This window comes from Halichoerus grypus, chromosome 1 (assembly GCF_964656455.1).
Source record: "Halichoerus grypus chromosome 1, mHalGry1.hap1.1, whole genome shotgun sequence".
NCBI classification, from domain to species: domain Eukaryota; kingdom Metazoa; phylum Chordata; class Mammalia; order Carnivora; family Phocidae; genus Halichoerus; species Halichoerus grypus.
Window position 1 is genome coordinate 105,422,894 of NC_135712.1, and position 17,012 is coordinate 105,439,905.

Consider the following 17,012-nt stretch of genomic DNA (forward strand, 5'->3'; position numbering starts at 1 on the left):
TGTGACCATCAATCTCACTAAGAGAAATATCAAATGCAGGAAATCCTTATTATTCTTTGGGAGGGTCTGGATTGAGTAAAGTCCAGGGCAAATTAGTCAACATGAGAACCATAATAGCCCATGACAATATCCATAATTTTGGTTCCTAAAGAAATAAAACTCAGACTAACATATACAAATGATGTGTCATTAGTGTGTTATAAACAGTATAGTTACTTAATACAGTTTTTAAAAAAGGAAGCCAGACTATTTTGTTCATGTATCTCGTTAGCTGGGAAATTCATTGTATCCCCTTGTCACCGAAGAACATGCAAGAATATGATTCCTGCTAGAGACCTGCACCTTCCCTGTTGTATTCTGAGCTGATGAGATCCAGCCCCCGTATCTATCTCTGGAATGACAGAATTGATCATAGCATTCTAGTGTCATGGTGATTATTAGGAAAGTTTGCAAAAGGTCTTATAATTTACACATAGTATCTGAAAAACAATAATAAAGTATTTAATGGCCATTTGAGAACAGAAATGAAATTACCATGATCTCCATAGCACTCCACCGCGAGGTCCCCCAATACATCGCCATTCCTTGGTTTATCACATGTGTCATGGCTCGAACAATTTCTATAGAAGGCCAAACAGTATTTAATTAGTTTCTCTACTTTTCAGAGTTATGTGATCTTTTTTTTTCCCTGCCCAAAGCTTAGAAGTTTAATGCAATTATTTGTCTTACTAATATAATTACTTTGACATGGGTGACCACATAATAGTCTAACATGAAATATTGATAGTTTGGAGGCTGCTGGTACTTTTGGGTAAGCTGACTTTCCATTTTCAGTTTGCAGCACTACTACTAAATGATACTAAAGACATAATGACAACTTTAAGTTCTTCCTTTACTTTTATTACTTCATGGTTGCTGCCCTGTAAAAGAACATACGATTAACCTTTCTCAAAGCCTGGGTACCTTACTAAAGTGAGAAGTAAGAGGAAGCATTGATTTTGACTTTGTAGAATGTAAGGTCACTGATGATAGAAGGCCTCTCTTTGTGTGTTGGATTTGCAGAGCTGGGCCTCACACAGGGTGTCTGTGTAATAGAGATGACTCAACAACAATATGTTTAGCAGAAAGATAAACATATTAAATGCTGCACAAACAGCTGAGCCACAGTGGCTCCCAGCCCACAATGGCACACCCTGTCCTTGACCACTTCGAACTGAACTTTATTCTGAGACATCCATGTAATGCACTTCATCAGGGGCTGCTTTATGGCCCCATGGAGTTTGCTCATCAGCTTCTTTCAGCTTGACATCACATTGCCTAAACAGGAGAATGAATCCTTTCCACGGAGAGCTGGAGTTGAGCTAATCCTCTTGGCACCAGCTAGATGTGATACAAAACCAGAGAGCATGGAGAGCCTCAAGTTCAGTGGCGTGAAAAGTCAAAGGCATGGCTGGATTTCTTCCACAAATCAGGTCAAACACCCAAGATGCCAGGTCATTTGACATTTTCAAGGGGTTGCAGGCCTCAGACTTCTCTGTGTCCTACTAATACCTGTAGGGTACATGTCCTTCAGAAAAATCAAATCCTTGTCTCAAAGTTGAGTTGAGGTGGATGTATTCTTATTTTATTTCTCATGAGCAAGCACTATCTAAATTGGTAGGTGACAGGATATAGAGTGAGACAGCCAGGGTTAGGGACTTGGCTTCCTTGCTTACTTGGCTTTTAAATTGCCCTTGGTTTCTTTGTTTGGAAGATAGGAGTGCTTTTCCTCACCATTGTCTACTCAACAGAGGTAGAATTTGGCTTTTAAGAAAAATATTTTTCTTTCTTGGAGAAAGACTCCCAAATATCAGGCTATTCCTCAGCAACTAAAACTACAAGTTCCTTTTCCCTTAATAAAGTGAATGAGATACAAAAAAGTTCTATGAAACATTTTCCTTTTATCATACAACTGGAAATGAGTGCCTATAGAAGTAGAACATTTCTGGAAGTAGAGAGCCATTATTTAAACCTCCTCCCAGAAGCACTCGCTCTGTTTGGACCCCTCCATGGTCACACCAGCCCCCTTCCCTTCACACCCTGTTTCTTTCAGAGCTAAGAAGTCCATTCCATCAGCAGTATTTGTTAAGTGTCTGCTGCGCTAGATGCTGGGGTTATTGTGGTCAATCAAACATGTTGGTAACCACTGGTGAGGTTAACAGAATAAATGGAACCCGAGCCCCCCGCCCCCCCGTCCTGTCTCTATTCTGCAGTCAGTAAGATGAGCACTGGACAGTTTAGTGGCTGGTCGGCACTGAGGCTTTGACAAGAGCAGTTAAGATGAAATGGCGGTTGTGGCTCTTTCTGTACCTTCATTCACTTATTCAACACGCACATACTAAAAACCTAATATTTGCCAGGGACTATGCCAGTTGCTGGGTTCATCTGTGAGCAAAACAAATACGGAGCTCCTGGACTCAGGGAATTGAAATGGGGAGATGAGGATGTACACAAGGAAGTAATTACAAAATGTGAAGTGTTGTGAAGAAAACAAACAGGGTCTGAGATAAGGAATGAGGTCAAGGAAGATCTCCCTGAGGAGTAATGTTTAGGCATCAAGAATAAAGGAGCCAGCCGTGTGAAGAACAAGGAAAGAGCATTCATTCTAGGCAGATGGAACAGCATGTACAGGACAGGGCTTAGTGAGTTCTGGCAATCAGAAGGCAGCCCATTGTGGCAGGAGATGAGTGAGGAAGGAGGCTGGGGGTAGAAGATACAGTTGGCAGAGGGCAAACCATGTTGTTCGTATGTTATTCAAAGTTTAGTGGGAAGGCAACAAGAGGATGTAGTTTACATTTTATAACACTATTTCTGACTCAGCCATAGGGAATCAGTTGGGAGGGGGAGGGCTGGAGGGAGCAGGAAGATCTTTAGGAAGGAATCGTAGTATTCCAGGCAGGAGATGAGAGTGGTGGTAGTAAAGACAGACAGATATGGATGGATTCAAAATGTATTTTGGTAGAATCCACCAGGCTTGAGGATGGACTGAATGTAGCAAGTGAGGAAAAGGAAGGAATCAAGACGATCTCCCAGATATCTGGCCATTTACAGGGATGAGGAAACTGAGGGAGCAACAGGTTTTGGGAGAAAAATCAAGGGTTCCTCTTTGAATGTGCGATGAATGGAGATGCCTGCAAGATACTAAGGAGGAGATGTTGAGTAGAAAGCAGTGGACGAATGTCATGGTCAGCAACCCAGGCTGGAGATGACATATTTATCACCGATCAGTCTATTAGTTGTCTTGAAATTCACAGCAGCAGATGAGACTATGTAAGGGGAGTCTGCCGAGGACACAGAAAAGGTCCTACAAGCCAGCCCAGGAGTCAGAGAGAGCACATGGCAAGGTTCTGGTTTATCCGTGGCCAGAGGAGCAGGAAGGAAGCCAGGTCATGGGATGTTGCAGAATCAAGAGCAGAGAGTGCTTGGAGAAGGAGCGGTGCCCACAGAGTGGAACACTCTGAGCATTCAGATCAGAGGGTACAACGCAGTGTCCGCTGGCTTTGGCACATGCCAGGGAGGTCCTTGCAGGCCATGAGAAGAGCCGTTTCAGTGTCAGTGGTGCCAGGGACCACAGCCAGGCGGGAGCAGATGGGAGAAGGGGGTGGCCGTGGGGGGGACGGGCTTTAGACACAACCTGAGTAGACTCTTCCCAAGTTTGGAAGTGAATGGAGCAGACAAATGGCGCAGTAGCTGAAGGGGTACTTAGGGCCAAAGAAGAGTTTTATTTTAAAGATGGGAGACATAAAAATAAGCCTGTATGCCATTGGGAGTGATTTAAAAAGAGGGAGTTGGTGATGATCTTGGCTGGAGGCTGGGGCCGGAGGGAGAGGGAGACTCGATCAAGTGGAGATGGAGGGCGGGCGGGTATCTGTGAGGTGCAGAGGACTGCATCCAGATGGCAGAACTCTGAAAGGTGTGTTGAACTCATCGTGGGAGGACATGGGAGCTCCCGTGTGATGATTCTATTCTTTTTTTAAATTTTTTTTATTAACATATAATGTGTTATTTGTTTCAGAGGTACAGGTCTGTGATTCATCAGTCTTACACAATTCACAGCGCTCACCATAGCACATATCCTCCCCACAGTCTATCACCCAGCACCCCCATCCCTCCCACTCCCCACCACTCCAGCAACCCTCAGTTTGTTTCCTGAGATTAAGAGTCTCTTATGGTTTGTCTCCCTCTCTGGTTTCGTCTTGTTTAATAAGCTATCAATCAAGTGAAGAAGAGGTGGGTGTGGTGAGAACGAATGGTTCTGAGTATGGACGAGAGTATGCGAGACCCTCCAATGCCCCAAATACTTTAGTTGGTGGTAATTTCTTGCTCCCTGATTGGTTGTGCTTCTGGCTCTGAAGAGAAGGGTTTGGCGGAATGAAGAAAAAAACTGAGTAGTTCTTATCCTTGGAGGAGGCTGAAGCACTGAATGCAGGGAAAAATGGTGGGAGAAGCAAGGGGCCGCCGTTGGAGATTCATGTTGCCACAGATTAAAAATTAAGCTTAATGGATGTTAAATTTGTTGGGTTTTTTTTTAACATCAAAGAAAAATCCCCCAAGTTGTTTAGCTCTGTAGCAGGAAGTGAAATGGGCTTTTACACAATTCTACTATTTAAGGACACAAGAGGGCAGCATTGTTGAAAGAAAAAAATCAATGGAGTCTAGCTGGTTTTACTCATGTCTCATGGAAATGCATTTAAAAAGTATCCTCGTATATATGAAAACAATGGATCGTGGATCACCACATCAAAAACCAATGATGTATTGTATGGTGACTAACATAACATAATAAAATTAAAAAAAAAAAAGCATCCTCATCAGAGCATCAGAGCATCGATTCCAGGTGGGAAAAGGATGTTAGGAAGATTATTATGTGCATTGCATGCACCGGCCTTTGGGCAAAAGACATGCAGACAAACATGATTAAATCAGGTAACCCAGGACTGAATGTGACTCCCTCCGCTTTTCCAAGAAGCCTTAGGACCCGTGGTTCTCAACTGGGACTGCACATTAAAACACCTGGGAGCTTTAAAAACTATGCTATCTGACTTCCACTGAAATTCTATTATAGCATAGGGCTGAGGCCCCATCATCTGTACTTTAAAAACTCATTCCAGACTTTTCTAGAGTGCAGCCAGGGTTTAGAACTACTGTGCTTGTCTATACCAATTGTCCTCAAGTATGGCCCCTGGGCCAGCAGCATCAGCAGCACCTGGAAACTTGTTAGAAATGCAAATTCTAGGGTCTTACTCTACACCTACTGAATTACAGATTGGTGGGGAGGGGTGTGGGCAGCCTTCCAAGAATTTCTGGTGTGTTTTGAGAACCACTGCTTTATACCATTCCCAAGTAAGCCATTTCAGGCTGTATAAACTTCCTCCTACATTTCCTCTTCTACTCTTTTATCTAAATGCTTCATGCTGTAATTTAACCTTTAATTATTTGCGTTAGTACATATGCAAACAGACACTATGCATGCATGGGTACATGCACGCACACACACATATATACACACACTTTGGTATGAATTGAAATCACCTGAGGAATTTGATGAAAGCAGAGGTCCAGATCCTAGCCTACTCCAATGAGCCTAGGCCTTTGTGTTATTTTCATTGGCTCTAAAATCCCAAAGTTTGAGAAACACTATCTGAACTATTGAAAAACTTCGGTAAATCTTCCCTATGCACTCCTTTCCAGGTTGAAATAATCATTACTCTGTGACCCACAGGCCACAGGAAGCTCTCTCTCATTCCCTGTATCCTTAGCACACAGCCAGCCCTCCATAAATGCTTCAGGTCAATTTCGTTCCTGTGAGTATGCCATTTCCTCATTTGTAAAGTGAGGGCGATATTGATCCTGTGGAATTCTTCAAAGCTTGACATGAGATGATGTGTGTAGATCAATTTGTGAATCTAAAATTGTAACACAAACTGAGTAAGAAGCAAGCAGGATGTGGCCCTGGTTGTTTCTTCCCAAATAGGCTGTTTTTAACATTTTAGTTACAAAAAAGAAAAGAAGTTGACATTCTTCTTTCAGTAATGTAGGTCATCTTTGTTTTCAAATGTGCATTTTATGCTAAAGGACTTCATAAAACATTATTTTGAGTGCAAAAAAATGTGTTGATAAACATGTTTTTTTTAATTGGCCCTCATACAAAGAAGATAGTTGCTAACATTAAACTGTTTTTCATGGGAAATGTTCCTTTGAGCTTTGAAAGTTGTAAGCAAATAGTTATACTGCATGAACAATAAACCATAAGAACTTCAGATAAAAATATGCAGAAATTAGTGTTTTGATCAAAGAAAATGGGCTCAATCCGGCCATAGTGACACAGAATGATAAAAACAAAAGAAACCTTAGAGATAATCCAGTGTAGGTTCCTCTTCATTGTTTTAGGGTATAATTAAAAGCCTCAATATTATTAACAATTCTAAATATTTCAAATATGTTTATAAAATGCTAAGAGTGAAATACACAAAATAATAATTGTACTATATGGTGGAACTACATGTAGTTTTGTTCTCTTTTCCAAGTTTCCTGTAAATTCCTGTAAATGTGTTATCATACTTTTATAATATAAAAAAGAAGAAAAAAAGAAAGAAAATTCCCTATCAAGCAAAGGTGCCACTTTAAAACACGAACATTTACAGATTAATTCACAAATATTTTTAACCAAATGAAATTGTCATCTATAGAGTTCAGAAATGGTTGACTATTGACAATGTCATTCACATGGTTCAACCTAACTGCCAGTGGATCCTTTCTTTTTTCAGAGGAGAGGACCATGGTGGAGGCTGAGGCACTGGTAAAATGTGGGGACTTGGTTTCCTCCAAGGAGTTACAGACACTAAGAAAAAATAGGTCTAAACCTGGACACAGTTTTCCCTCCAAACCAGCTGTTTGTTTATTTAACTTCCATCATTTATTTGCTTATTTAACTTCAGGAACTTGGGTTTATAATGGGGCCTCTTTGTGGCTTAGCAGTTTCTCCTTGCTTTATCCATCCTTTATCCTGGCGGTGGAGAATCCTCTCTCAGCACTCAGCAGAGTGTCTGGAGACCGAGAACTATCCTTTTTCATGGGAATGGAAACTCCTACCTATAAAAGGAGTACGTCACATTTAGCCTTAAGGCTTTGCTGAGCATCTGAGGAAAGCCTGACTTCCTTTGCGTCACAGAGCACACACCAGGATTCGGGAGACCTTGGTTTTTGTCCCATCACTGTCACTTCTTTGGGAGCATCCCTCGACCTTGCTGGATCTCAGTTTCTTCAACATGAGTGAGCAGATTGATATTAATTGAGCATATAGGTAATCTTTCTAAAAACGGTTTTGGTGGATAATATTTTAACCCCCATTTCACGGGTGAAGAAGCTGAGGCTCGGCGTCACTTGGGCAAGTTCTCAGCAGATAGCCTATAAGGCCACCTCTGGCTTTGAAGTTCTAGAAGGCTTTGTATATTGTGCACTGTGGGAGAAAATGGGTTGGGGACAGAAAAATAACAGGGCATTTACTTAGTCCCACTGTGCATTTGTGAACATGAAATGACTTGTGTGTGGTTATATCCATCCGTCTGCATTTAATACATGATGACTATAGTTGATGATGTATATGAATGACTTGGGAAATGTAAGCTATCTTTTTGCTTCCTTGAAGAAAGACTTCAAATTTGATGACTTTTTGAAAAAAAGAGCCCAAAAAAGGATTGTGTCTGCATCTGACCTGTTGAAGCTCAGAGAAAAAGTGGTCTTCACAAGATAGTTTACAAAGAATAAGCTTTCTGGATTAGGACATAGGCCAAAATGATCAGAACAGACTAGATTCAAGAGACTAGGAAGCAATATGTGGAATGAGCCAAGTCAGTAAAACCTTTCAAATGAAACCTTGTTCAAAACTCTGACCCCAGAATGGAGCTGTAGGTCTCCAAGGACAGTGCATTGTCTTCACCCTACAGCTCAACCTCTCTGCTTTGGTCCTCAAACTCTGTGCTTTGCCATGCACTGTATATTCTGGACCCTAGACACTTTGAACTGAGCCTCTGAGATTGCCCAGATGTGATTTCTGAACCTGATCCTGAAATGTGGAATACGTTTTTGAAAGGGAACACTTTCAGTCTCTCTTTGACCTGAAGTCCAAAGGCCCTAAACAAAAACAGTAGTAAGTACCCCTAAGATCCAAAGTAAGTCATTGGACCACCTCTGTAGGACTGGTAAAAAGGTTTGGCCATCTTTAGCTTCACCCTCACCTTGAAAGAATAAATGGGTGGAGGTGGAGGTTGAGAGATAATTTAATTGGGTTTGAGTTCTGTGGCATTTCCCTACCTCCCTCTGTGATGCCTCCCTCCCCCTCTACCTTTCACCTCATCTCAAACTGAATAAAACTCCAGAACCAAAAAATCCCATTTGCAGAACGTGCAAATAAGAGCAGCTCCCCGAAGTAAGAGCCTGAAATTCCTGTGACTTTTCCTGAACACTGCTGTTCTGGGGACTCTGCTCATTCCTTATCAGCTCCCCCCTACAGAGCGGGGAGGCTATGTGATGCTGTATACTTTTAATTTTATTTCTTCCACCACCAGACATATGCTCTTTAACCCTAGCAAAAGAGCAACTGTTCATTTTCCACCTTGGTAAGAATGGCCAACCGACTTGCCTAAGGCAATGACATAGCTTTCTTATCTTTCAGTACAGCTCTCTCCTCATTATTTCCCTGTAACTGTCTTTTACCACCACCTCCAATCTTTCCACTCTTGCCTGCTGATACTCTCCAAGAAATAATTATGTAGAATATGGATCATAAAATCACACTTCTTCCTTAAATAGAATCTAAATGTGGTCCCACTATTTCCTACTGAAACTAGGTGATTCCAAACTATCAGCTTGTAATATCTATATTTGGTTAATACTATATGGTAGTAAAGAGATGATCTCTGTCCTGATGAAAAAGGCAGCATCTATGATGAGTATAGAGTATAATGCTGTTCTTCTTTTGAAAGGTTTTTAAATTTTTTATTATTTTATTTTTTTAAGATTTTATTTACTGGAGGAGGGCAGGAGAGGGAGAGAGAATCTCAAGCAGACTCCGCACTGAGCGAAGAGCCCAATTTGGGGCCCAATCCGACAACCTGAGATCATGACCTCAGCCAAAATCAGGAGCTGGACGCCTAACTGACTGAGCCACTCAGGTGCCCCATGATTCTTCTTATGTATGTCAAATTCTGTAGGATTTGTGAACAGTGGAATGAATTCTGATTCACTTAAAAATATTAAAAATGAGAGTAAATAAACCCATTGCCTTAAATTTTGTTTGGAGCAAGGCAACAAATAAACAGACTTAAATAAATCTAAGTAAACTGAAATTCCAGGGTTGTGCAAATTTCCTAGATACCTAACTTATTTATCTTCATCTGTGAAACTAAAAGTTACACCATCAGTGGATTATTGTAGGAAACTGGTCCTGTAAGGTAGCATCCTGGGGTTTCCTTTAACAATGTTACTAGTCAGCCTTAAAAAAAGAGGTTTAATAGTTTGAACATGGGTCTTCTCCCAATATGGGATATCTCTCTGATACCAATGAAGACATTAAAATTAGAAAAAAGATTTTCTTCCTTCTGCCAAAACTTTTAAAGTTTTGCTCTTGTCAATTAAGCCCCACCAATTTTATCATAGAACATGGCTGTCTTATTCTGTTCAGGTTGTTATAACAAAAATACCATAAACATATAACAAACATACCATAGGGGGCTTAAACAACATTCATTTCTCACAGTCTGAGACTGGGAAGGACAGGATCAAGGCTCTGGCAGATTCAGTGTCTGCTGAGATCTCACTTCCTGGTCTGTAGACAGACATCTTTTTGCTGTGCCCTCACAGGTGTGAGGGTCTCTTTTATCAGGGCACTAATCCCATTCATGAGGACTTCACCCTCATGACCTAATTACCTCCCAAAGGCCCTACCTCCTAACACCATCACACTAGGGATTTGGTTTCAACATATGACTTTTAGGGTGACACAACCTTAGTTTATAGCAAAGGCCAAGATAATTTTGGCTTAGAAAATTCTCAAAGCAAGTGTTACCAGCTTTTCATCACTGTCATAGATGACATACTTATGACATACCTGATTTTGAATAGCTGTGTTTTTCCCCCAGTGAATATAACAGGATGAATGATTTACAAAATGTATGCAGAAGTAAATAAGGAAATTAACCTGCCATGTAGATTTATTTGCTAGAACCAACTTATTCTAATTTTAAATAGCTAAGTGAAACCTTTCTTATATATCAGGAATAATTATGGTAGAAGGTAATTCTGGTGTATGACAGTAAAACCTAATCAGCAACACATAGAAAGATAAGACAGATGTTATAGAGACCCCTCATTTAACCATAATATATAAAAGATCTAAAGAATGACTATCTTTGTATTTGTAATCCTTTTGAGCTTTAGGTTGCAGTTTTTCTTACTGAGAAATGAGGATGTAAATAGCTTCTTGGTCTATCAGTTAGGTTTTTGTTTTTTTTTTATGAAGTTATTAAAAACTCAATGGAAAGTTCTTAAATTGTAAAAGAGATTTATCGGCTCTAGTCACTGGAAGTGTAGAGGTCATATATCTTCAGAATTGACTGTCCCAGCAAGTCACTGCGGACCACCTTTTTTCTAACTCTGCCATCCCCATGCTGGCTTCCTCTGTGGCATTAAGGTGCATCTATGGCAATGTGCTTCCTTGTCTATGCTCAGCAGGACCCTTTGGCCTCAGCGTTCTGACTCCCGAGACACTGTGGTTAGGCTGCTTTGGTCACATGAACCAGTGATTCTAGGCAAGGGTAAAAAAGGGACTGATTGGTTTAACATGACCCAGAGCCCACATTGGAAGCGAGGACCAGCAAGGGGAGAGGAAGTGGCTTTCCTATGGGTCACTTGGTGGTGTGGGGGCAGGGTCATGGCCCACATGAAAACCTGGGTATCTGAGACGAGGGAGATGACTGCTCAGCAGACAACCCACGATTTCCACTGTGCTCAGACCGGGTCTGGTTGGGCACAACAACAGAGGGACAGGAAGAAAGCTAACTACTGAGTGCTTACTGTGCACTGGGCTCTGTCCTGGGTGCGTTACCAGCATTACTGCATTTAAGTTCTCCTGCAGCCCTATGAGGCGGTATTACTACATTTCTATTTTATAGTTGAAGAAGTTGAGAAAATGATGAAAAACTTGGTGAAGCCAGGTCTGCGCTTTTTCTCCAGAGCCACTTTCACCCACTGATCCTCATACTCAAACAGAACAAAGTGAAATATCTCCTTCCCTTTGTCCTCCTCCATATTTATGTATTTCATGTCTGTCCTTTTGGTTTTGCTCTTTGAAGCGCACAGAGGGTTAATAACTGTATCAACCGAGGAAATAAGCCTTTAGGCATGTTGAAAGCAAATGTATTATCAGAACACTAAGGAATCGTTTTCCAAATGTTCACTGAGATACTAAAAAGTAAATGTAACTAAACTCTACCCATCCTACACGGCGCCTAAAATTTCTATATTCATTATTAGTGGAATAGTTATTTTTATACCAGGGCGCATCTGCCATTGCATTGTAGATATCTGACTCAAGCCTTGAATTCCTGATCTTTTCAATTGTGGAATGTCATCCTCACTGCCCAGACAGACAGATGTGGAATCCTGACATGTAGCTTCTTATTCTATTATCCTGTCTGGAGCTTTTTATTTATACAACTGCGTGTCTGTGTATCAGCTTCTTGGGACAGGCTTTTAACTTTATTTTTAAAGGAATTCTATCTTGTGGATATAAGACTAAAGCAAGCAACTTGGCAGGGGATTGATAAGAGTAAAAAAAATATTTATCCTAATGAGATTTTCTACTGGCAAATCCAGTTTTTTTGCTGTAACAGGAAGCAATTTTTATTGCTTCTTTAAAAATGTAGAGCTGGCCTTATTTCCTGGTTCTGCCATGGGAGACAGCTGAAAGAAGATGCTATCTTAATCTTAGTGATATTAAACCCGCTATTCCAACAGCAGATGCAGCTCACTGGCAGCCCCACATCCATGTTGGCTCTGCAGAGCTTATCTATATTTGTCAGGTACCTGGTAACTAACCAAAGGCAACTAACTAAAAGGCAACTTTTAAACTTGATATGGTGGAGTGGAATGGTTTTCTCAGCTTTTCAACAGTGAACTACCTGGTAAAGAAGGAATACTAACTCTGTTCATGTTTGAAATGAGGCACCTGTGGCTCTGTATGTTAAAATATAAGGCAGGCCCAGTGGTGGCGGGCCACTTTCACTACTGGAACCCTTTAGAAGGAGGCTAGTCTTTCCCCCTGGGTCTGCCCTGGGATGCTCCCATTCTTTTCCTTGTACCTATTTCACTGTCTCACATGTTGCCTGCTTGTATCTGGAGCCCTTAATCTCTTTCTTTGGGATTTTTCCTTCCCATTTTTCACCTTCTTCCCCATTCCCCACCCAAAGATGGCAGTTTCCCCTTATTTTCTTTATTCGAATCTTCTGCTAAGAAAGGATTTACCAAGGTTTTTCATGGAAAGACAATGCTTCTTAAACGTTTCTACCACATGAGCCACTAAAGTGGCCACAAAAGCAAATGTTATTTAGACAGATTTGGCTTTAGCATGAAAATTTATGCAAATGGCTATCCCACACCTCAATAAAGCATTTGCTTTAAAGCAATAGTAACATTTTTCTTTATGCATCTTTGAGTAAAACTGACACAGAAGGAAAACGTTTCATGTTTACTCTGTGGCTTGTCCAGCTCTCCTCACCACCCCCCCCCCCCCCCCGCCAATATCCACCTTTTCCACACAGAGCACACTTCCTTGTGCTTCAGGGGAAAGGTATGCCTAGTTGTAAGGCAAAGAGCAGCAAGAATGGGGTCAGTGACTGAAAAGGTGTAATGAATTGTCCCTCTCGGGGTCTGGTCTTTAATTAGACACAAAACCCTAGTTTGACCTCATCCTTTTTGCCGTGAACTTTTGTATATTTCCGTGCCACATTTTGTGAGGCTCCCTGACATAAATATAAGGGCCTTTGTCTTCTGAAGTATTAAGAATAACCATTAACAGCAATTTAGCACTTTTAATACACCTGGCCTTGTTCTAAACACTTTATATATATATATTAACTCACTTAATCACCAAAACAATCTCACAGAAAAGGTCTATGGTTGTTATTCTTATTTTGCACATGAGAAAACTGGGCCACAAGGAAGGTGAGTAAATTGCTCAAGGATACCCAGCTAGTAAGTGAAAGCAAGCACTCTGGTTCTAGTCTGCTCTTCAACACAGAGAACATTTCAGCATTTTAGAAATTGGCAGACTTGTGCTAGCCGAGTGGACCAGGAAGTCCTGATAGAGTATGACAGGTTACACTAAAGGGATGAGATGCTAACTGCAGAACTCCTTTGGGAGCTGACAGGAACCATTTTGTTCCCCGGGATCACTCACTTCCTCTGGGGGCCTGCCCATTGTATATGTGTGAACGCAGGGTGCTTCTCTGTGACACAGCAACATGGACCATTTCTCTTCCCTACTTGGCCTTCATTGCCTGGCAACTTTTACACATGAATCTCTTTCAATATAAGAAGCTGACAGGATAGAGAACGATGGAGAAAGAGACCATGAGTTCCCGGGGTTGTTCTTCACTCATGAACTACCATCTCCGACACAAGGCAGGAAAAGGTAAGTGCAAAATAGAGGAAGTATCATGCTGTACACGTGAAAAAGGAGGGGTGTGTAATTCCAACTAAGGGGATCAAGATGTCTTCCTTGGGAACATTTCAGGCTAAGGAAACAATGAGCAGTGCTTCTTGAAACTAAAAGCAGTGATTTCAAAAATGTTTTGCTTCCCAATCAGTTAAAAAAAAAAAAGTATATTGGTTAAAATAAGTACCTGTACCACAAAGCTAGTATGTTATAAAAAAAATATGTAATGGCATCCAGATCCTGGCTCAAAATGCTGCGCTCCATTAAAGGACCAGCGCTCCTTGGGAGAAATGGCTGATTACAGGGCTGGGGAAAGCACAGGTGAGCTTGGAACATCTTGTGCTGGGAAAGCAAAAAAGTCCTCAAAAAAAGGAGAAAAAAAAAAAAGATGGAGACATGCCGTGAGAACACAGAAGACATGTCAAAGATAGTCAAAATGGACATGTTGGGGATAGTTGTGGTAACAAAATAAATAATGACAGTAATGATTTATAAATCATAAAATAAAATCAGAATCTATGAGATCATATTGATGTAAATAATTGAATAAATTAATTGAATAAAGAAATATAAGGGGAGGAGGGAAAGCTCTTCCTTACAGCAGAATGCCAACCAAAAACTGTAGTAGGTATGATAAATATAGAAAATCACCATTTGGCAAACACCATCGTACGTGTTTCAGGTGAGAATCATTGTGGAATGCTAAAATTAAGTAGGCAAAAGTGTGATGAAAAACAGTTTCTAAATATTTCCCTCAAACATACTCATTGGGTATATACCATATATACTTAATGCCATATAATACAGGACATACTAAAGGAAAAAAAGTAACTTTACAGAGGAGAAACCTAGTAGACATCACCTTAACCAAGTAACCAAAGTTAACATTATCAGTAACAGGAAAAATAAACATTATACACCCTTCCCCCCCAATAGGAAGCACCGAAGAGGACACAACATCATTTCTGTGGTATTCTTGATCCAAATGCCTAACATGAATTTAACCACTGGCAAATAATCTGAAGAGCATCAATTGAGGGACATTCTACAAAAGAACTGGCTAATACTTTTCTAAAATGTCAAAATTATGAAAGACAAAGAAAGGCCAAGGAACTGATCCAGCTTAAAGAAGACCAAAGACACATGAAGATGAGCTGCAGTGTGTGATCTTAAAGTAGATATGGACGAGAAGGGACTATCAGTGAGACAATCAGAGAAATACGAATACAATCTATAGATTATACATTATTGTGTCAATGTTAATTTCTAGATTTTAATAATAGTACAATGGTTATGTAAGATGTTAACACTTGAGGGAATATGGGTGAGGGTTTTATATGAATTTTTGTACTATTTTTACTACTTTTTAATTTTTTACAACTTTTACAAAAATTTTATCTATTTATTTGAGAGAGAGAGAGAGCATGAGTCAGGGGAGAGGGGGAGAGGGAGAGGGAGAAGACGACTCCCCGCTGAGCAGGGAGCCCGACTGGGGGCTGGATCCTAGGGTCCTGGGATCACTACCTGAACTGAAGGCAGATGCCTGACTGAGCCACCCAGGCTCCCCTATTTTTACTTCTTTTTATGTTTGAAATTGTATCAGTGGATAGTTTAAAATGGAAAAAATATATACAATAAATAGAAACTTGAAAAATCATAAAATATAAGAGCAGTGGAAATTATGTTTTCTTCTCATCCTGCCGTGGATTATATAGCACGCCCTGCCTTAGAGGACTCCACGGGAAGGAGTCCGGCTCAGCACAGCTCGTTTAGGAAGTGGCGGATAGGTCTCTGGTGCTGGCGTGTTTCTGGAGGGATGCAGTGAGAGACGGGTTGGCTTCTGATCCTGGACTCCGGGCTAGGAAAACGTGATTATTTCTAAACCCCAAGGACTGTGCCTGGACTTCGACAGCCACGAGATCATAGTTAATACTGACAGCTCAATACCACTAGCATTTTTATCTCATTTGTGTGTGTATGTGTGCAGTTATTGACTGAATCCTCAGTTTTCTCAAAGTAACACATGTGCATCACTTAAAGAGCCAATGCCTAAAGGCTTATAGCCAAAAGCAGCAGACCTTCAACTCTTTGCCTCTATACACCACAGAGGTAACCACTTCCAATATATGTTGCTTATTCTAGTAATACTCTCTACGTTTCTCAATAATATTTCTGCATTACGCCCTTGATCCAGCCTTTTTAGACAGTATCTGTTGACCTCCCTTGGAGGTCAGGGTTTTAGCTCCCGCTCATACAGCTTTCTATCTTCACCATCTTCCCAATCTGTTCACAACTCAGTTTAGGGTTAAGTTCCTATTCCGTGTCTTCATATTAATGACTCCCTATTTAGTGTCCACTGCCGAGCAAAATAGTTTACAGTAATCATCTTGCCTTCCTTCTATAACTTCTCGTTTCTCCTTCAGTTGACAGCTTCTTCATTAACAGTTTTATTTGGAGCTTTGCTCAATCTTCCCATACGTTGTGCAACTGTCTCTTTCCACATGGTCAAGCTGGTGAGAAACTCAGTTCCGTTTTTCTTTTTCCTGGCAGCGCCCCACCTGGAGGCTGCCATCCTCGGGCTGCAGCCCACACTGCGCACGCTCTGTGCCGCTGTCCAGCTGTTGGGCTGGCGCTTCCCTTCCCCTCACCCTGGAAATTCCCTTCTTCCTCTAATTGGAGTTGGATCCCGCGGCTTCCTCTTTGTGGCTTTATTCTCTCCGTTTGGTGGAGCATATTTCCCAGTAGCTTTTGAGGCGTTGTGTTTGGGAGATAGGAACGTCAAAAGGTTCTTATTTCCTCCGCCTTGGTTGGGAGATTTGCCCACCATCTTTTGGCCTCGAATTTTGAAGGCTGGCTCCCTGGCCTTCTAGTTCTCAATTTTGCTGTTGAAAACTCCGAGGCAATCCTTATTCTCAATCCTTCATATGTGTACTCTATCAAGTCTCTGGAATATTTTATTTATTTTTTAAGATTTCATTTATTTATTTGAGAGAGAGAACACAAACAGGGGGAGGAATGTCAGGCAGAGTGAGAGGGAGAAGCAGGCTCCCCACCAAGCAGGGAGCCTGATGCGGGACTCAATCCCAGGACTCTGGGATCATGACCTGAGCCAAAGGCAGACATCTAACCTACTGAGCCACCCGGTGCCCCAAGTCTCTGGAACATTTTAGGATGTTTTCCTTTATCTTTTCAGTTGTGAAATTCATTATGATTTTCCTTTGTGTGGGACTTTATTCATTCATTGTCCTGGGTACTTGGT

At 41.1% G+C, this 17,012-nt stretch overlaps 2 protein-coding genes and 1 long non-coding RNA gene across 5 annotated transcripts in view; 2 read left to right on the top strand and 1 right to left on the bottom strand.

Moving 5' to 3' along the window:
• The window catches only part of SSR3 (signal sequence receptor subunit 3), a 60,719-nt gene that overhangs the window by 38,483 nt on the left and 5,224 nt on the right, over positions 1-17,012 (top strand). The gene's annotated exons all lie outside the window — the stretch shown is intronic.
• KCNAB1 (potassium voltage-gated channel subfamily A regulatory beta subunit 1) overlaps positions 1-17,012 on the bottom strand; it is a 253,743-nt gene that overhangs the window by 21,459 nt on the left and 215,272 nt on the right. For all 3 annotated transcript variants that reach the window (XM_036122386.2, XM_036122383.2, XM_078070015.1), the window contains one exon: positions 535-620. In XM_036122386.2, the coding sequence (XP_035978279.1) occupies positions 535-620 (86 nt within the window). The remainder of the gene's footprint in view (positions 1-534; positions 621-17,012) is intronic.
• Positions 12,820-15,420, top strand: LOC144381542 (uncharacterized). The gene is made up of 2 exons (XR_013446814.1): positions 12,820-13,729; positions 14,690-15,420. It is a non-coding gene; the product is annotated as an uncharacterized LOC144381542 (long non-coding RNA).